The 22,563-nt window shown below is 37.3% G+C and overlaps 1 protein-coding gene across 1 annotated transcript in view; it reads right to left on the bottom strand.

Moving 5' to 3' along the window:
- Positions 1-22,563, bottom strand: part of PPP2R5A (protein phosphatase 2 regulatory subunit B'alpha) — a 95,710-nt gene that overhangs the window by 10,777 nt on the left and 62,370 nt on the right. The window contains exons 4-7 of the mRNA XM_030872966.3: positions 7,024-7,116; positions 3,498-3,628; positions 1,158-1,217; positions 125-233 (exon numbers count right to left, since the gene is read on the bottom strand). Of these exons, the coding sequence (XP_030728826.1) occupies positions 125-233; positions 1,158-1,217; positions 3,498-3,628; positions 7,024-7,116 (393 nt within the window). The remainder of the gene's footprint in view (positions 1-124; positions 234-1,157; positions 1,218-3,497; positions 3,629-7,023; positions 7,117-22,563) is intronic.

Below are 22,563 nucleotides of genomic sequence, written 5' to 3'. Positions count from 1 at the left end.
CAACTTACAAAAGCAAATTGCTTAAATATACTTAAAATTGCCACCTCAATACTTCTCAGTTTCTCTGCCTTTATATCAGTCTTTGAAACAACATTCATTTCACCTGAAATCTCCTGCAACTTACCTGAGCATGAAACAAAGCTAATCCTTTTGCAGTATGCATAGGAATAAGAACCTTCATTAGAAATTGTTTATGTTCTGCTTTCAGTGGCAATGCAAAGCCATTGATAATACTGGAGGGAAAAAAAGGCAGGGGAAGGGTTACGTAGTTACTACTTTATTTCTAAAAGTTATTACATCCCCAAGTACCTAGGAACTGCTCTGCTTCAGTCCTGGTGTTGAATGACTTACTCATCTGCAAACTACGTTAGACTATCACTATGAAGTCTGCTCCTTTAAGTCATTCAGTGATCCCAAAAGAAAACGAGGACTGCCAATTTAATGTCCCAGTAAGCAACTTTATGTTTTCTATAAAGCCTATCACTTATTCATGCCTTTATTTTTCTTCTCTAAAGCACCGGAGAGTCAATATCACAATATTGTTAGAATTTTCAATATATTCTAAAGTAAATGGGTAGTTTCTCTTACTTTATTGAAAGATCTGAAATTAAGAAGTAGTTCTCTCCATAATCATTCTCTAAGTATTAACAGAGGAGACAAAAACCATTGTCTAAACATAAATAGAGGGTCTAAACTTCTCTCATGTTAATACTGCTATGTGGTGAATAAGGAAGGCAAAAATATTCATATAAACTAAAATCAAAGGCTGTAGATTCTTCTAAAAAGAACAGATGTACAGGAATGATCTATCAACACCTGAACAAGAATTCCTGTAACTTCACCAAATATTCACTATAACTTATTTCATCTCTTCCCAAGCAGATCCTATAGGTTTCTGAGGCAGTCTGGCAAGATCAGGCATAAAATATGCCACAGCTTCAAAAGCACAAGTCTATTCTGAAACAGATGTCTTGCATGGCACTATTTTAATATGCTGACCCCCTAAAAAGCTATAATAAGAATTCAGTTGAGAAACTATGCCTTATACTATATATTCAAACTCTAAAATATGAAATAATTTCTCCAATCCCAGCTATTTTAATACAGAAAGCATTCAAAGTTACTTAATTCTTAAAAAGAACAAAAAACTGACCTACCTTCCTAATATTTCAAGGAGTTCAGCAACACCATTGAAATGCTCTGTTTCATATATAAACCTAAATTTAAAATAAAGATAGATATAAAGAAAAATCAAACATCAGAAAATTAAACTGAGAGAAAGATGAAGGAAGGTACAAAGAAATCTAAGGGGCAGATATACGAAATGTTCAAGCACACTTTAGGAATGAATTCTTTGTAAGCCATTTGGCCCCCAATCAGTTACTTCTTAGCAATCTTATAAAAGGTCTATTTCCTATTAAACCACATATACTTTTGCTAAAATTTGCTATATATTAAGATAACAATATAATTTCATCTGGAATATTTTATTTTACTTTAAAATTTATAAGAAAGATGGGTCTTCTCAAAGAAATACTTTTTAAAATAGGAAACCTCTACTCATACATAGGTAACTCTAAGAGAAAAGGACTCATGTAATAAAGCCACTTTTACTCAGAATTTCTCTAAGCCTAAACTACACAGGCTGACTAGCTTTCTAAGATTAGGGTCGCCTTTAAAGTAGGGAGTCATAGACTCAAATGATGACAGGATAGGCAGGGCAGATACCATAAATGATGGGCAGGGCCCCAGAGAGAACGACAGAGAGCTGGACAAAGATGATCTCTCTAGAGGAGGCAATATTTCTCATCTCTGACTGTTACAGTGTGAAAATGCTAGCCTAATTTTGCCACATTGTCAACTCAAACAAACCAAACCTGATATTTGGGTATTAAAGCAAAATCTCCTAATCTGAAGCAACTAATCAATAGATTTCATTGATAAAGTAGTCAAAAGATAAATTTAATTAGCTTTGTCAGAAAATTGAATGAAAATACTGCCAAGAGCTACTGATTTAAGTAGTATTTATACAAAATTTTTTAAACAAGTGCTCAAATACATAACCAGACAAACTCTCCTCTCAATAAATTTTAAACATCAGTAACACTGGTATAATCTATTAAAACTGTCTTCATTACTACTATCCATTTAGATGAGAAGTTACAAGAAAGAGTTAGATGCAATCAAATGATATCCATAAAACAGGCTAAAAATGACTCAAATACTATCAGTTAAGTTTCTAAGTTTCAGACTTTAAAAATTAACCTATCGCACTGCTGGTGGGAATGTGAATTGGTTCAGCCACTATGGAGAACAGTATGGAGGTTCCTTAAAAAACTACAAATAGATCTACCATATGACCCAGCAACCCCACTACTGGGCATATACCCTGAGAAAACCAAAATTCAAAAAGAGTCATGTACCAAAATGTTCATTGCAGCTCTATTTACAATAGCCCAGAGATGGAAACAACCTAAGTGCCCATCATCGGATGAATGGATAAAGAAGATGTGGCACGTATATACAATGGAATATTACTCAGCCATAAAAAGAAACGAAATTGAGCTATTTGTAATGAGGTGGATAGACCTAGAGTCTGTCATACAGAGTGAAGTAAGTCAGAAAGAGAAAGACAAATACCGTATGCTAACACATATATATGGAATTTAAGAAAAAAAAATGTCATGAAGAACCTAGGGGTAAGACAGGAATAAAGACACAGACCTACTGGAGAGCAGACTTGAGGATATGGGGAGGGGGAGGGGTGAGCTGTGACAGGGCGGGAGAGGGGCATGGACATGTATACACTAACAAACGTAAGGTAGATAGCTGGTGGGAGGCAGCCACGTGGCACAGGGATATCGGCGCGGTGCTTTGTGACAGCCTGGAGGGGTGGGATAGGGAGGGTGGGAGGGAGGGAGACGCAAGAGGGAAGAGATATGGGAACATATGTATATGTATAACTGATTCACTTTGTTATAAAGCAGAAACTAACACACCATTGTAAAGCAATTATACCCCAATAAAGATGTTAAAAAAAAAAAAATTAACCTAAAGGGGCTTCCCTGGTGGTGCAGTGGTTAAGAATCCGCCTGCCAGTGCAGGGGACACAGGTTCGAGCCCTGATCCGGGAAGATCCCACATGCCGCGGAGCAACTAAGCCTGTGTGCCACAACTACTGAGCCTGTGCTCTAGTGCCTGCGAGCCACAGCTACTGAGCCCGCGCACTACAACTACTGAAGCCCCATACCTAGAGCCCATGCTCCGCAACCAGGAGAGCCACCGCAATGAGAAGCCCGTGCACCACAACGAAAGAGTAGCCCCCGCTCGCCGCAACTAGAAAAGCCTGCAAGCAGCAATGAAGACCCAACGCAGCCAAAAAATAAATAAATAAAATAAATAAATTTATTTTAAAAAATTAACCTAAAAGAACTGGAATAAAAAGAAAATATGGAAGGGGAAAAAAAGTGCTGTATATGAATATACAACCAATTTACCTGAGGAAAATGTTGTTAATTTGTTTTCTGATGAATGCTCTTAATCCAAGAAATTTCCCATAAATTCGATGCAGAACGGTCTTCAGGAAGTCGCGTTCTCTGGGATCTTCACTATCAAAAAGCTCCAGGAGCTTTAAAAAAAATCTGAGAAATTACTTTTTAAAAATAATCGAGCTAAAACTTCACTCTATTCTAATTTTGATTTTAAGATAATCCACAAAAGCTTTAAAAGTTTTAAAAAGATTCTGCCTCATCAGATTGACTTTATTCTTGCTAAATAATGAAATAAAGAAAAGCTTATGGAGTATTTTTTTAATTTCATTTTGAAAAATGACACACAATAAATAATATAAACACTTCAAGAAGTGGAATATTGTTTTTTGGCCTTGCCACTCATTTTAAAATGCTGACCTACTCCTGACTACTAAACACGGCTCATAATTTTAAAGTGTTGAAATGTGAGAGATTTTTAAATGTTTTTTGATAGTATGTCAAAACTACATACAGAATCTTAAGCTTGTAGACCACAAATTGTTAAATAAATGAAGTTTAAAAAATACACATGCACAAATGCGTATTTCTAGTTTACTAGGCAAATTTATACAAACTAAGGCTTCTTTTTTTTTTGTGATCTTACACTAAAAACATTCAAGTCACCATGCCAACAGCTCAAAGATTAATATTTAGTTAATAGGTAAAATATTGGTAGATATATGCTAACAGAGTGAAAATCATTCATGAAATAACACCGAAATAAAAGATGAGACTACAGATTTTTATTTAAAGTCAGCTTAGCAAATGGCTGAAAAATTTTAAACCAGTTCAAATTGGCCAAATCAGCATTTTCCTACACCTCTACACAACTCTTCAGCAAAGGCAGGACAAATAGATCTTTGAAAAATTTAAAATCAAAAGCTCAAATTTCCATTTTAAAACGGTAAAGAAACTGAAATTCTTCAGTCAAAAAAAAGTATTACTGTATTTTAAATGAAACACTGGATTTTCTTAGGAAAAAATATACAAAACCTCTCTTTATAGAATACAATTACCTATGAAGTTGTCAAGGAATTTTATGTTCTGTACTTTGGGATTGATAATTACAGTCATGATGGCATGCTCTGAACCTTAAGTTCTTTTTCCATTCTGTCTTGAATTATATGTAATTGTTTACATGTGTATCTCTTCTACAAGAGTGGGTATTCTTTGAGAGTAGTGATGACTTTAGTCACATTTATATAACCCTAAAGTGTCTGGCTTATAGTTTGCATTTGTTGTTTGCTAGATTATTAAGTACTGCATGTGGCTCCAGCAAAAAATATCCACAGAGTATGAGAATTTATGTTAATATACCTAATTAAGTCACTTTAAATTATTCTAATTAAAATAGCTAAACTATTCACTTAAGACACTCAAATCCAAGTTCTGATGTTGGGTTTACTTGGAAGATATGCTTTGAAATTAATAAAAGGAACCCTTAATTGTTAAGGTTCCTATGTCTAATTCAAGAACAAACATAATGTAATACAAGTTGATCCTCAGGGTCAACGTAAAATAGTAGAGAACAGTTGTTAGCTAAGTGTCAAATCTATTTAAATAAGTTATTTTGAAATATTACAATCTAAATAAAACAATCTATTTATATATAATCAAATCCTGATTGTGCCATTTTCTAGCTCTGTGAATTTGGATATGGTCTAGCTCTTTATATAAAAGCATATAAGGACAGTGCCTGGCACATAAAAAGCACTCAATAATTCTTAGCTTCCTTCTTCTGAAATCCTATGATTTGAACATAACCTGGAACTACGCACTTGTTTTCTTCTCTTGAAATGATAAATGTCCAAATTTATACTTTAGATTCTTCTCCTGTACTTGTAAGTCTTAAACTTACCACCTAATCAAATAATTTCAAAATACAAAAGCTGAGAATTCTCATAGTAATATTTATGGAAGCAACATACTAAGAATACCTCAGAGCAGTGATCTGTGAAATCACAGTGATATAAACTGCTAGAAACAAATTATTGGGCCTTGGCTTTTCAGATAATTCAGGCACTCAGAGTAGAATGTAGAAAATGGATCCTACCCTACCAGTTTTCTTCTTGTTCCCCCTCAAATCCACTGAATAATCCAGCAGCCAAAACACCTCAAGCTCCAGAGTGAGGAAGCCCTAAGGCAATTGTTCCACTCAACCTGCTATTATCTTAAATACAATTTAACATGGCATTACTGAAGTTCCTTAATACACTGTATTCCTTCTGTAGCACACAAGAGCTATAGAAGGAAATAAATATGCATTCATTTGCAATTACCAAAATAACATAGCTCCATTTAATCTGACTGCTTTTAACTTGTTATTGAAATGAAATTAACATTTTACTGTTAACACACACCTAATATTTCTTCATAGTTTATGAAGAACTACTTGAATGGCTGAAGGACATATTCTTGACAATATTCTTCATTTATCAGTACTTCACAGCTACTAGTCAAAATACTTTATCTGGTAATTACAGGAAATGACCAAAAATGAACTCCAAGTATGTGGAACTCATGCTTGTATAATCTTTATGCTAGGGGACACACAATGGTGGGAAGAGGGCAGCAAATGTCCTTGTAATGATCTTTAATCCTGGCCTCAGCACTTCATTACAACCCCTCCACCCATCTCCTACCTTTCTTTAAAATGCTAATTAGTTTAGAAGAGGAGAATTCCTAATGAGACCCAACTTACAGATACGTATTTCAAAAGAGAAAATGGACCCACAGAGGTTTGGTCTACTTCACAATTTTGTCTAGGGCCAGCAAAGACCACATAGTTAAAAAGAGGCCTTTAAATTGTTGAAAAGATTTTGAAAATAAAAATAAACACATTCTGATAAACTAATTTTGAGTATTTAAGGTTCCAAAAGAACCAACTAATAATCAACTTATAAAAAGAAAGAAGGTATCACACACGTTTAACTCTATCTCCTTTTCTTCTTAAAGATCCCATTTTATTTGTGGTTTAGGAACTGGGTGGCTAGAATGCCTAAGATGGGAAGGGGGGAAAAAAAGGAAAGGTAAGTGACACTTGATGATAAGAAAGGAGCACAAAGCCCAAACTTCTAACAATAATTCCATTTCTATTTTTTCCACCCTCTGTCATTTCAAAGTCACAGTGCTTAGAACCATATGTCAAGTTCAAGCTCAAAGACTTAAAAATTTTAAAAAAGGTTTCCCCCCTAGTTATACCAAATTTTCTAAGTTAGATATTCCAGAAAGGCTTGCTTTTCTGGTCTTTATAAAACAACTATGAGGATTTAGGATTGGATAGGATAATTTGATTGATTTCACTAGAAGGCCACCCTTGATTAAAAAATACTCTTGTGTTCTCAAAGCTACTTACTTTTATTTTTATTGCCTGGCAAGAATATTAAGTGCTGTTAAACAGAAATCCTTAAAGTTTTGAAAGACTATTTTAATCACAAGTTAATAAATCATTGCTAAGATGAATATAAAAATTTAAGACAGAAGAATTCCTTACCTGTTGTACAAACTTCTGATCAATGTATCGCTTTGCAATGCTAGGCTGGAAATCAGGGCTCTCCAAAAACCTTAAGAAGAATTCATACACCAACTACAAGACAAAGTGAAATAAAAGCTAAGATGGTGCCTATAAAATTTTACCTTAAGTCATTACTTCATACCAAAAACATACCTCCCTTACCAACTTAGTAAGGATATTTCAGATCTCATTAAAAAATGTCATGAGTTGGTAACAGTTTTTAAAAAACTAAATATATATGCACAGTTTGGTCTCCTAAGCTAGTAGATTTGGGGATTTATTTATTGTGTTGCATCATTCATTGAAAATATTAACTTACAGGAGCCAGAAAACATAGATAATGCCTATAAAATATTTAATTTAGAAGACTATTTTGCACTCCATACTCACTGGGAACCCTTCTCCAGTGGACCACTAACCTACCTCAGCTTAATCTCCAGAGTTCCTTAAATGCAGAATCAGAAACCTCCAGGTAAAAGTAAACTGAATTATAAGGGGCAGTGTATCAATACCAACTAAAAAAAAAGAGAAAAACTTCAAGTCTTTCTATAAAACTACAGTGGGAAAAAATCCACACTTGGGAAGTAATGAACCAAATCATATAAGTACAGGGCTCAGGAAGAAATGTCTGTGCACCACAGTGAATAAACTAGAAGTCCTAACAAGCCTTCTACTAAAAAGTGCCAAACATCTTAAAAATACAGTATCCCCCGCTTAACCATGGGAGCTAAGTTCCAAGACCCCCCCACTGGATGACTGAAACCTCAAATGGCACCAAACCCTATTTTCTGTTCATATCTTCTAACCACAAATTTAATGACTTTTCCATCTTAACTAAGCACTGTGGGCATAACTTTTGCAGTCTGAGGTGTGACAGCAAAACTAGCACGATTCTTTTCCTTCCTCAGAATTTCACAGATAGAAGATTCATTCTTACCATAGATCTTAGCAACCTCAGCATATGCTTTTTTCCTTTCCTTATTGAGAACTTTCGCCTTTTGCTTAAAGGAAGCACTTTACAGCTTCTCTTTGGCATGTCTAAACTGCCAGCATCACCACTTTCGCACTTTGGGGCTGTTACTCAGTAAAACATAAGGGTTACTTGAACACAAGAACTGCAATACCATAACAGTCGATTTGGTAACAGAGGTAGCTCCTAAGTGACTAATGGGCTGGATATGCTGGACAAAGATATGATTCACATCTCGATGGGAGATTTCAACATGATACTCAGAATGGCACACAATTTAAAGCTTATGAATTGTTTATTTCTGTAATTTTCCACTTAATATTTTCGAACTGCGGTTGATCCCAGGTAACAAACTGCAGAAAGCAAAACCGTGGATAAAGGGGGGCTATTGTAATAGCAAAATATTCACTTGCTGCCACAAATCAGAATTAAAAGTAATGTTTAGTTCAACTTACCTACATCACACCTACATCTACCTTTCAAGGAGAAAGGCAAAAACACTAAACTTTTTTTCTATGGTAACCTAATAGCTATAAAAGGCAGGAGTCTAGCCCAAAATGTGCCTTAATTTACTAGCTATTAAACAACATATCAAGCTGGCACCCTAAAAACAAAAAAGGAGGATTAGATCCCAAAGTAAAAACAGTCATTCAATAAACATTTAGGTAGCCAGTTAGGCCACAATACAGAAGGGAGGCGGAGAAAATTGCTACACGAAATTTACAGACCCCACAACATACAAAAAGCATTACCAGATCTGAGCTCTATCATTCACCACAGAATAGCAAATTTTTACTGCAGTGAGTTCAATAATATGCTAAGGCTAACAACAGTTTTGGGATCTGAGTAAATATTGTTTTGTTTGATTCATCTTTGCCCAACTATGCAAAAAGAGTGATGCTTATCTGGTCTAATTATTATCTAATTTAATATTTAATGTTAAGTATGAATTAAGAATATAATGAGGGCTTCCCTGGTGGCACAGTGGTTAAGAATCCACCTGCCAATACAGGGGACATGGGTTCGAGCTCTAGTCCAGGAAGGTCCCACATGCCGTGGAGCAACTAAGCCCATGCACCAAAACTACCAAGTCTCTGCTTTAGAGCCTGTGAGCCACAACTACTGAGCTGGAGCACCACAACTACTGAAGCCCATGTACCTAGAGCCCATACTCTGCAACAAGAAAAGCCACCACAATGAGAAATGTGCACAATGCAACGAAGAGTAGCCCCTGCTCACTGCAACTAGAGAAAGCCTGTGCGCAGCAACGAAGACCCAACGCGGCCAAAAATAAATGAATAAAATAAATAAAATTTAAAAAAATTACCATTCTACCCACTACCAGTACCTCCCATCAGGGGAATTGCACAAGCCTCTTAGATAGCCTCATCCAACAGAGAGCAGACAGCAGAAGCAAGAAGAACTACAACCCTGCAGGCTGTGGAACAAAAACCACGTTCACAGAAAGGTAGGCAAGACGAAAAGGCAGAGGGCTATGTACCAGATGAAGGAACAAGATTAAGCCCCAGAAAAACAACTAAATGAAGTGGAGATAGGCAACCTTCCAGAAAAAGAATTCAGAATAATGATAGTGAAGATGATCCAGGACCTCAGAAAAACAATGGAGGCAAAGATCAAGAAGATGCAAGAAATGTTTAACAAAGACCTAGAAGTATTAAAGAACAAACAAACAGAGACGAACAATACAATAACTGAAATGAAAACTACACTAGAAGGAATCAATAGCAAAAGAACTGAGGCAGAAGAACGGATAAGTGACCTGGAAGACAGAATGGTGGAATTCACTGCTGCAGAACAGAATAAAGAAAAAAGAATGAGAAGAAATGAAGACAGCCTAAGAGACCTCTGGGAAAACACTAAATGCAACAACATTTGCATCATAGGGGTCCCAGAAGGAGAAGAGAGAGAGAAGGACCCGAGAAAATATTTGAAGAGATTATAGTCGAAAACTTCCCTAACATAGGAAAGGAAAGAGCCACCCAAGTCCAGGGAGGGCAGAGAGTCCCATACAGGATAAACCCGAGGAAAAACACGCTGAGACACGTAGTAATCAAACTGCCAAAATTTAAAGACAAAGAAAAATTACCGAAAGCAGCAAGGGAAAAACGATAACATACAAGGGAACTCCCATAAGGTTAACAGTTGATTTCTCAGCAGAAACTCTACAAGCCAGAAGGGAGTGGCATGATATATTTAAAGTGATGAAAGGGAAGATCTACAACCAAGATTACTCTAGCCGGCAAGGATCTCATTCAGATTTGATGGAGAAATCAAAAGCTTTACAGACAAGCAAAAGCTAAGAGAATTCAACACAAGAGAAGAAAAGGACCTACAAAAAGAAACCCAAAACAATTAAGAAAATGGTCATAGGAACATACATATCGATAATTACCTTAAACATGAATGGATTAAATGCTCCAACCAAAAGACACAGGCTTGCTGAATGGATACAAAAACGATACTCGACAGATACACCAGAAATACATCTACGCGTGGAACAACTCCTACAGAGCATCTACTGAACGCTGGCAGAAGACCTCAGACCTCCCAAAAGGCAAGAACCCCCCCACGTACCTGGGTAGGGCAAAAGAAAAAACTAAACAGAGACAAAAGGATAGGGACGGGTCCTGCACCAGCGGGAGAGAGCTGTGAAGGAGGAAAAGTGTCCACACACTAGGAAGCCCCTTCGCGGGTGGAGACTTCGGGAGGCGGAGTGGGGGAGCTTGGGAGCCGCGGAGGAGAGCACAGCAACAGGGGTGCGGAGGGCAAAGCGGACAGATTCCAGCGCAGAGGATCGGGCCGACCGGAACTTGCCAGCCGAGAGGCTTGTCTGCTCGCCCGCCGGGGCGGGCGGGACTGGGAGCTGAGGCTCCGGCTTTTGTCGGAGCGCCGGGAGAGGACTGAGGTTGGCGGTGTGAACACAGCCTGCGGGGCGTTGGTGCACCGCGGCTGGCCGGGAGAGAGTCCGGGGAGAAGTCTGGAACTGCCGAAGAGGCAAGAGACTTTTACGTCCCTCTTTGTTTCCTGGTGCACGAGGAGAGGGGATTAAGAACGCTGCTTGAGAGAGCTCCAGGGACGGGCGCGAGCCGCGGCTAGGGGTGCGGAGCCCAGAGACGGACGTGGCTAGGGCCGCCCAGAGCGGCTAGGGCCGCTGCTGCCGCCACCGGGAGGCCTGTGTGCGAACACAGGTCACTGGCCACGCACCCTTCCGGGGAGCCTGTGCAGCCCGCCACTGCTGGGGTCCCGGGATACAGGGACAACTCCCCCGGGAGAACGCACAGGCGCGCCTCAGGCTGCAACGTCTCGCCGGCCTCTGCAGCCGCAGGCCCACCCCACACTCCGTGCCCCTCCCTACCCCAGGGCCTGAGTGAGCCAGAGCCTCCGAATCAGCGGCTCCTTTAACCCCGTCCTGTCTGAGCAAAGAACAGACGCCCTCCGGCGACCTACACGCACAGGCGGGGCTAAATCCAAAGCTGAGCCCTGGGAGCTGTGAGAACAAAGAAGAGAAAGGGAAATCTCTCCCAGCAGCCTCAGAAGCAGCGGATTAAAGCTCCACAATCAACTTGATGGACCCTGCATCTGTGGAATACCTGAATAGACAACCAATCATCCCAAATTAAGGAGCCCTGTGGATGAAAGGCTCTTGGGGCTGCAGCCAGGAGTCAGTGCTGTGCCTCTGAGGTGGGAGAGCCAACTTCAGGACACTGATCCACAAGAGACCTCCCAGCTGCACATAATATCAAACAGCAAAAATTTCCGAGAGATCTCCATCTCAACGCCAGCACCCAGCTTCACTCAACGACCAGCAAGCTACAGTGCTGGACATCCTATGCCAAACAACTAGCAAGACAGGAACACAACCCCACCCATTAGCAGAGAGGCGGCCCAAAATCATAATAAGTCTACAGACACCCCAAAACACACCACCAGACGTGGACCTGCACACCAGAAAGACAAGATCTAGCCTCATGCACCAGAACACAGGCACTAGTACCCTCCACCAGGAAGCCTACACAACCCACTGAACCAACCTTAGCCACTGGGGACAGACACAAAAAACAACAGGAACTACGAACCTTCAGCCTGCAAAAAAGGAGACCCCAAACACAGTAAGATAAGCAAAATGAAAAGACAGAAAAACACACCGCAGATGAAGGAGCAAGATAAAAACCCATCAGACCTAACAAATGAAGAGGAAATAGGCAGTCTACCTGAAAAAGAATTCAGAATAATGATAGTAAGGTTGATCCGAAATCTTGGAGATAGAATGGACAATAGAATGGACAAAATGCAAGAATCAGTTAACAAGGACCTAGAAGAACTAAAGATGAAACAAGCAACGATGAACAACACAATAAATGAAATTAAAAGTACTCTAGATGGGATCAATAGCAGAATAACTGAGGCAGAAGAACGGATAAGTGACCTGGAAGATAAAATAGTGGAAATAACTACTGCAGAGCAGAATAAAGAAAAAAGAATGAAAAGAACTGAGGACAGTCTCAGAGACCTCTGGGACAACATTAAACGTACCAACATTCGAATTATAGGGGTTCCAGAAGAAGAAGAGAAAAAGAAAGGGACTGAGAAAATATTTGAAGAGATTATAGTTGAAAACTTCCCTAATATGGGAAAGGAAATAGTTAATCAAGTCCAGGAAGCACAGAGAGTCCCATACAGGATAAATCCAAGGAGAAATACGCCAAGACACATATTAATCAAACTGTCAAAAATTAAATACAAAGAAAACATATTAAAAGCAGCAAGGGAAAAACAACAAATAACACACAAGGGAATCCCCATAAGGTTAACAGCTGATCTTTCAGCAGAAACTCTGCAAGCCAGAAGGGAGTGGCAGGACATATTGAAAGTGTTGAAGGAGAAAAACCTGCAACCAAGATTACTCTACCCAGCAAGGATCTCATTCAGATTTGATGGAGAAATTAAAACCTTTAGAGACAAGCAAAAGCTGAGAGAGTTCAGCACCACCAAACCAGCTCTACAACAACTGCTAAAGGAACTTCTCTAGGCAAGAAACACAAAAGAAGGAAAAGACCTACAATAACAAACCCAAAACAATTAAGAAAATGGGAATGGGAACACACATATCGATAATTACCTTAAATGTAAATGGACTAAATGCTCCCACCAAAAGACACAGATTGGCTGAATGGATACAAAATTCACAAGCAGCTCATGCAGTTCAATGTCAGAAAAACAAACAACCCAATCCAATAAATAGACCTAAATAGACCTAAATAGACATTTCTCCAAAGAAGATATACAGATTGCCAACAAATATATGAAAGAATCTGCAACATCATTAATCATTAGAGAAATGCAAATCACCACTACAATTAGATATCATCTCACACTGGTCAGAATGGGCATCATCAAAATATCTAGAAACAAAAAATGCTGGAGAGGGTGTGGAGAAAAGGGAACCCTCTTGCACTGTTGGTGGGAATGTAAATTGATACAGCCACTATGGAGAACAGTATGGAGGTTTCTTAAAAAACTAAATATAGAACTACCATAGGACCCAACAATCCCACTACTGGGCATATACCCTAAGAAAACCATAATTCAGAAAGAGTCATGTACCAAAATGTTCATTGCAGCTCTATTTACAATAGGCCGGAGATGGAAAAAACCTAAGTGTCCATCATCAGATGAATGGGTAAAGAAGATGTGGCACATATATACAATGGAATATTACTCAGCCATAAAAGAAACAAAATTGAGTTATTTGTAGTGAGGTCGATGGACCTAGAGTGTGTCATACAGAGTGAAGTAAATCAGAAAGAGAAAAAGAAATACTGTATGCTAACACATATATGTGGACTCTAAGGGGGAAAAAAAAAAAAAAGGTCATGAAGAACCTAGGAGCAAGACAGTAATAAAGACACAGACCTACTAAAGAATGGACTTGAGGATATGGGGAGGGGGAAGGGTAAGCTGGGACGAAATGAGAGAGTGGCATGGACATATATACACTACCAAACGTAAAATAGATAGCTAGTGGGAAGCAGCCGCATAGCACAGGGAGATCAGCTCGTTGGTTTGACTAACTAGAGGGGTGGGATAGGGAGGGTTGGAGGGAGGGAGACGCAAGAGGGAAGAGATATGGGAACATATGTATATGTATAACTGATTCACTTTGTTATAAAGCAGAAACTAACACACCATTGTAAAGCAATTATACTCCAATAAAGATGTTAAAAAATAAAAAAAAAAATAAAAAATAAAAAAAAAAAAAAAAAAAAAAAAAACGATACTCATATATATGCTGTCTATAAGAGACCCACTCAAGACCTAGGGACACATACAGACTGAAAGTGAGGGGATGGGAAAACATATTCCTTGCAAATGGAAATCAAAAGAAAGCTGGAGTAGCAATACTCATATCAGATAAAATAGACTTTAAAATAAAGAATGTTACAAGAGACAGGAAGGACACTACATAATGATCAAAGGATCAATCCAAGAAGAAGATATAACAATTATAAATATATATGCACCCAACATAGGAGCACCTCAATACATAAGGCAACTGCTAACAGCTCTAAAAGAGGAAATCGACAGTAACACAATAATAGTGGGGGACGTTAACCCCTCACTTACACCAATGGACAGATCATCCAAAATGAAAATTAATAAGAAAACACAAGCTTTAAAGGACACAATAGACCAGATAGATTTAATTGATATTTATAGGACATTCCATCCAAAAACAGCAGATTACACTTTCTTCTCAAGTGCGCACAGAACATTCTCCAGGAGAGATCACATCCTGGGTCACAAAACAAGCCTCAGTAAATTTAAGAAAACTGAAATCATACCAAGCATCTTTTCTGACCACAACACTATGAGATTAGAAATCAATTACAGGGAAAAAAACGTAAAATACACAAACACATGGAGACTAAACAATATGTTACTAAATAACCAAGAGATCACTGAAGAAATCAAAGAGGAAATCAAAAAATACCAAGAGACAAATGACAATGAAAACACGATGATTCAAAACCTATGGAATGCAGCAAAAGTAGTTCTAAGAGGAAAGTTTATAGCTATACAAGCCTACCTCAAGAAATAAGAAAAATTTCAAATAAACAATCTAACCTTACACCTAAAGGAACTAGAGAAAGAAGAACAGACAAAACCCAAAGTTAGCAGAAGGAAAGAAATCATAAAGATCAGAGCAGAAATAAATGAAATAGAAACAAAGAAAACAGTAGCAAAGATCAATAAAACTAAAAGCTGGTTCTTTGAGAAGATAAACAAAATTGATAAACCATTAACCAGGCTCATCAAGAAAAGAGGGAGAGGACTCAAATCAATAAAATTAGAAATGAAAAGGAGAAGTTACAACAGACACTGCAGAAATACAAAGCATCCTAAGAGACTACTACAAGCAACTCTGTGCCAATAAAATGGAAGAAATGGACAAATGCTTAGAAAGGTATAACCTTCCAAGACTGAACCACGAAGAAATAGAAAATATGAACAGACCAGTCACAAGTAATGAAATTGAAACTGTGATTAAAAATCTTCCAACAAACAAAAGTCCAGGACCAGATGCCTTCACAGGTGAATTCTATCAAACATTTAGAGAAGAGCTAACACCCATCCTTCTCTAACTCTTCCAAAACATTGCAGAGGAAGGAACACTCCCAAACTCATTCTATGAGGACACCATCACCCTGATACCAAAACCAGACAAAGATACTACAAAAAAAAGAAAATTACAGACCAGTATCACTGATGAATATGGATGTAAAAATCCTCAACAAAATACTAGCAAACAGAATCCAACAACACATTAAAAGACTCATACACCGTGATCAAGTGGGATTTATCCCAGAGATGCAAGGATTCTTCAGTATACGCAAATCAATGTGATACACCATATTAACAAATTGAAGAATAAAAACCATATGATCATCTCAATAGATGCAAAAAAGCTTTTGACAAAATTCAACACCTATTTATGATAAAAACTCTCCAGAAAGTGGGCATAGAGGGAACCTACCTCAACATAATAAAGGCCATATACGACAAACCCACAGCAAACATCATTCTCAATGGTGAAAAACTGAAAGCATTTCCTCTAAGATCAGGAATGAGACAAGGATGTCCACCCTCACCACTATTATTCAACAGAGTTTTGGAAGTCCTAGCCACGGCAATCAGAGAAGAAAAAGAAATAAAAGGAATACAAATTGGAAAAGAAGAAGTAAAACTGTCACTGTTTGCAGATGACATGATACTATGCATAGAGAATCCTAAAGATGCCACCAGAAAACTACTAGAGCTAATCAATGAATTTGGTAAAGTTGCAGGATACAAAATTAATGCACAGAAATCTCTTGCATTCCTATACACTACTGATGAAAAATCTGAAAGAGAAATTAAGGAAACACTCCCATTTACCACTGCAACAAAAAGAATAAAATACCTAGGGAGACAAAAGTCCTGTATGCAGAAAACTATAAGACACTGATGAAAGAAATTAAAGATGATACCAACAGATGGAGAGATATACCATGTTCTTGGATTGGAAGAATCAATATTGTGTAAATGACTATAATACCCAAAGCAATCTATCGATTCAACGTATCCCTATCAAATTACCAATGGCATTTTTTACGGAACTAGAACAAATCGTCTTAAAATTTGTATGGAGACACAAAAGACCCTGAATAGCCAAAGCAGTCTTGAGGGAAAAAAGTGGAGCTGGAGGAATCAGACTCCCTGACTTCAGACTATACTACAAAGCTACAGTAATCAAGACAATATCGTACTGGTACAAAAACAGAAACACAGATCAATGGAACAAGATAGAAAGCCCAGAGAGAAACCCATGCACTATGGTCAACTAATCTATGACAAAGGAGGCAAGGATATACAGGGGAGAAAAGACAGTCTCTTCATTAAGTGATGCTGGGAAAACTGGACAGCTACATTGTAAAAGAATGAAATTAGAACACTCCCTAACACCATACACACGAAAAATCTCTAAATGGATTAGAGACCCTAAATGTAAGACCAGACACTTTAAAACTCTTTGAGGAAAACATAGGAAGAACACTCTTTGACATAAATCACAGCAAGATCTTTTTTTGATCCACCTCTTAGAGTAATGGAAATAAAACCCAAAATAAACAAATGGGACCTAATGAAACTTCAAAGCTTTTGCACAGCAAAGGAAACCATAAACAAGACGAAAAGACAAACCTCAGAATGGGAGAAAATATTTCCAAACGAATCAACAGACAAAGGATTAATCTCCAACATATATAAACAGCTCATGCAGCTCAATATAAAAAAAAACAACCAACCCAATACAAAAATGGGCAGAAGACCTAAACAGACATTTCTCCAAAGAGGACATACAGATGGGCAAGAAGCATATGAAAAGCTGCTCAACATCACTAATTATTAGAGAAATGCAAATCAAATCTACAATGAGGTGTCACCTCACACCAGTTAGAATGGGCATCATCAGAAAATCTACAAACAACAAATGCTGGAGAGGGCGTGGAGAAAAGGGAACCCTCTTGCACTGTTGGTGGGAATGTAAATTGATACAGCCACTATGGAGGACAGTATGGAGGTTCCTTAAAAAACTAAAAATAGAATTACCATATGATCCAGCAATCCCACTACCGGGCATATACCCAGAGGAAACCATAATTCAAAGAGACACATGCACCCCAATGTTCATTACAGCACTATTTACTATAACCAGGTAATGGAAGCAACCTAAATGCCCATCGACAGACGAATAGATAAAGAAGATGTGGTACATATATACAATGGAATATTACTCAGCCATAAAAAGGAATGAAATTGGGTCATTTGTAGAGATGTGGATGGATCTGGATACTGTCACACAGAGTGAAGTAAGTCAAAAAGAGAAAAACAAATACCGTATATTAAGGCATATATGTGGAACCTAGAAAAATGGTACAGATGAACCGGTTTGCAGGGCAGAAATTGAGACACAGATGTAGAGAATAAACGTATGGACACCAAGGGGGGAAAGTGCTGGTGGGGTGGTGGTGGTGGTGTGATGAATTAGGCAATTGGCATTGACATGTATACACTGATGTGTATAAAATTGATGAGTAATAAGGACCTGCTGTATATATAAAAAAAAATTTACCCTTAAGAAAAAATATAACAAGAAAAAATAGAAGTTGATATTAGTTTTTTATTTATAAATAATTTTCTAATCAACCAACTATATAGATAATTTTGCTTTGGGCTAACACATGCAAAAAGATATACAAAAATTATCAGAGTCTTGTGAAGTGTTAGTACATTCTCACAAACTGCTATGCAGTTTCACTGGCACAACCTGCTCAGTGCCTATTTTCATCTCTAATACTGGGCTACTGTGATATTGTGATAAAATAAGAAATATATATTTGGTCTTCATCCCTGGTTATTGGCAGAGGGCTCCTAAACCCGTGGAATTTCCTGAGCGATAAAGAGTGAGAAGAAGATCTTTTGTTATTCATAATAAGCCCCTTTCAACCACAGTTTATGGTTATGAGTTTATGCTAATGAGGTGACTCTGGAGGATGAAGGCTGGTTATCAGAGGAACCAACCATAGTATCAGAGGGTTGGAACTTTCAGCCCAAGCCCCCATCCTCCACAAAGGGGAGAAGAAGATTGAGTTTAACCACCAATGGCCAATTATTTAGTTTATCATGCCTACGTGATACAACCATCAGAAACATCCTAAACAAAGGGGTTTGAAGAACTTCTGGGTCGGTGAACACGACAAAGTGCTGGGAGGGTGGTTCATGGAAAATCCAAGCCCCTTCTCCACACCTTACCCTATTCATCTCTTCTATTTGGCTATTCCTGAGTTATATCCTTTATAATAAACTGGTAACAGTAAGTAAAGTGTTTCCCTGAGTTCTGTGAGCTGTTATAACAAATTATTGAACCAGAAGAGTGGGTCATGGTAACCCCAGATTTATAGCCAATTAGTCAGAAGTACGGGAGGCCCAGACTCTCGACTGCCAACTGCAGTGATGGCAAGACCCCAGTCTTGATGGACTGAGCCCTTAACCCCTGGGGTCCTTGCTAACTCTGGGTAGTCAGTGTCAGAATGAATAAATTGTAGGACACCCAGCTGATGTTCACAGAGAACTGAAGAATTTCTTGGTGCGGAAAATCTATATATTTGGTGTCAGAAATGTTGAGGGTAGAAGAAACAAGTTTTCCTTTAACTATGTTTAGTGTGAACAGATAGCAGGTAAGCTCTGAAAAGCTCATTCACGTACTGGGGAGGTAAGACAAAAATAAAAACATATAAAATGGTATATACACAAAAACTATATGGCACAAACTATGAGTTCAGGAGACATTTAGAAAAGGGCTATATCACTGTGGAATAAGGTCAACAGGAAAGTTTTAAGGAGGACATAAAACTTGAGCCCTGCATTAGGTGTGATTTTGGACAAATCAAGAAGAAAGAGGAGGGCTTTTATAAGAAAGGTAGATGTCTCAAGAAGAAGATGGTGTAGCGTAGGGGCTGGTGGGTGTGAAATCAGAGACTCTTTATGCAGATTCCAAGTTAAAAGCTGTGGTAAGGAGGGGCCAAGTTAGCCCTGAGTCAAGCATGGCATGCATTCAGGGCTTAAGGCTTATTAGTTTTAACAGTAATAGCATGTCTTTTGGGAGACTTACATGACATCAAGCTCCAGATCAAAATGAATCTTCTAAATCACATATACAGTTGAAACCTGTGCCTATCACAGATATGACGTATCATTTCTTACACAGGTTTCATCTGCATCACTTACCTGACACGGTGAACATTAATTAAGTGACCAGTCAAGATGAGTAGCAAAAAGCTTTTATGCAACCAACTTAGCACCACTTAAGAGATGATGACAAAAGGTTAAATACATGTTCAGTAATCCCAAACAGAGGTAGAAAAACACGAGTGACCTACAGAGCTAAAAATCTTCAATATGGCACAACTAAGACCATGCTTCTATAAAACTTTACCCCGCCCCCACTGTCACTCTCTCTATACTCTTTATTCTGCATTACTTTTTTTCTTGTATTTATCACACCCTGACATAGTATTATTTATTCTTTTCCCCTAGAGTGCAAGACAGTTTGCTTATTACTTCAATGCTTTACCCCCAATATTTAGAATAATGCCTGAAACACAAGAGATGCCCAATAAATATTTGCTGAATGAATGAAAATCATAGTTGAGAAACTGTATTTGTATTTCTGTATTAAAGTTTCTCTATGTTCTTCCACATGAAAAAATAATTTGCTCCAAGAACCTAACAAACAGTGCTGCAAAGGGACAATAGATACTTCCAGCAATGGGCTTATTTCTCTAATAAAATGGCAATCTTCACATATGTTCAAGGTCCTCCTATTCCTTTAATCCAAAAAATACCCTAAAAGATGAAAGATAACTAAAAAGTGTAAGGAAAGAAGGATAATCTTAGCATTCTATTCAGTACTGACTGTGTCCTTCCTAAGGCAGTTAAAATAAAATACGTAAAATTCTGGTCTTTACCAATAAAAGATTTTAGAAGGCACACCACAAAAGAGCATAGATCGTTAATGTATTTGAAAATAAGACCTATATAAAAGCTGAAGGAACTAGAAATGTTTGGCTTAGAAAGGCAGACTTAAAAGCAACTTTAATGATTTACAAATACACAGAGGCTCTTTTTCAAGGAGTATGCTGACTGAATGTTTTCCAACCTCCATTAAGAGGAAGCTAATTTAAATGGGGCTTTAAAAATTGATTTAATATTTGAAAGAATTTATGTAAGAATTAACGTATACTAAATTCAATGACGGATATTAAGTGCCCAGAACACTGCCTGGAACATAGCAAACATTAACAAAATCTTAGTCCTGTAAGAATCTGGGTTGTTGTTTTTTTCTCCTTTTAAAAATAGGACATATTCTCCACAAACCTTGAATAGCTTAAATATGATCAGCCTATTTTTCTGCTGCTCTTTTAACCATAATAATTAAAAAGATAATTAATAACAAATAACTATTTACAATTAAAAAGGTCAAAGTAATGAAAATGTTTCTCAACCTTAAAATAAGGATAAAAGATGTTCCTTTTCTATTTCTGTGCATAAGTGTTGGTGCACTAAGTCACAGTCCCTATAATTTTTGATTCTTAGAACATGCAAATATTTAAAATATAGCATCTGGTCAAGAGCTATTTGGATGTGAAGGTGTACATTATAAAATATATATGTCCCCACTTTAAATTTCTACTTATACAGATCATAAAGAAGAGCCTCTAGTTCCTCAAATCAAGTTATCCTAAAATGGTCTGTGTTCTATTCAGTATCCTACATAATTACATCTTAATTATCTGTGCCAAAAAAAGAAGATAGTTGATAAAAGAAAATAAAAATACTACATAACCTGCCTGTATTCCAAGCTAGTATAGCAGTCATGCCTCTCTAATTATCTAGAAGTAGGCATATAGAAAATTACTATCTTGTTGGTCTTCAATAAATACAAAGCAATAATACTTAGGAAAGAAAATTTAAAAATAACTTACAGCTGTTTTACATCAATAATTATCATATAATACTCAGTAAATTAAAAGATATGGCCAGATAGTGATCCCCAGTGCTAAAATGGCCTTTCTTTTCTTCTGTGTTTCTTTATTCCATTTATTCCATTGTTCATTAGTATTTCCATTACAGTGTGGAAAAAAAAGTAAAAAGAAATTGTAAATTAGCACCTTTTTAGAAAATTCACAAAAAGTTGAAGAAACAAAAATTTGAAAGGTCTGAAATTACTTGAGATTATTCCCCTCATTAACTACATTTAATATTTATTTTTCATCCTGGCAAATCAATTTCTAGCATCAAAGACCTGATAAGCTATATGTAAAATGTAAACTTTTAGTACAAAAAAAAAAATTCCAGGTGACATGATTCAAGATATATTAACAACAAGGAATGAATTCATTGAGCAAACTTCCTCAGTGCTATACTCTCTATAAGTTCATTCATCAGAACAGCTTTAACATTCCACTCTAAAAAAAGTATGATGATGTAGCTACTGACAAATCCTATCAATCAGTTCACTTCGCATTTAACAGACCATCTGACTGCCAAATTTAAAAACTGTATACCAAATTTTAGTTACTAGAAAGATTTTTAACTATAAACATATATATCCAGAGCAGAGCCTTTTAATCAGAAGACCATGGCTATGTAATATTTCTTAGGTATCTATGAATTTGTCTTGAGAGAAAACTCATTTTTAAAAAATCATATTTTGAAAGCAACTCACCATCTCCTAAAATGTTAAGAACCACTAGTTCCAGTGAATTTAAGTAAACTTCAAATCATACCAGTGAAAAACAGAAAGCACATTGTATATATGGCTGAATATTTACTGTTAATTCCCAAGGGCATATAAAAATATCTTAATGGAAAAATTGTTTTTAAAAATTCAAAGACTGAGATTTTTTTTCAGGTTATCCAACTACATG

This window comes from Globicephala melas, chromosome 1 (genome assembly GCF_963455315.2).
Source record: "Globicephala melas chromosome 1, mGloMel1.2, whole genome shotgun sequence".
Taxonomy (NCBI): Eukaryota; Metazoa; Chordata; class Mammalia; order Artiodactyla; family Delphinidae; genus Globicephala; species Globicephala melas.
This window is presented reverse-complemented; position numbering and strand designations above follow the sequence as displayed.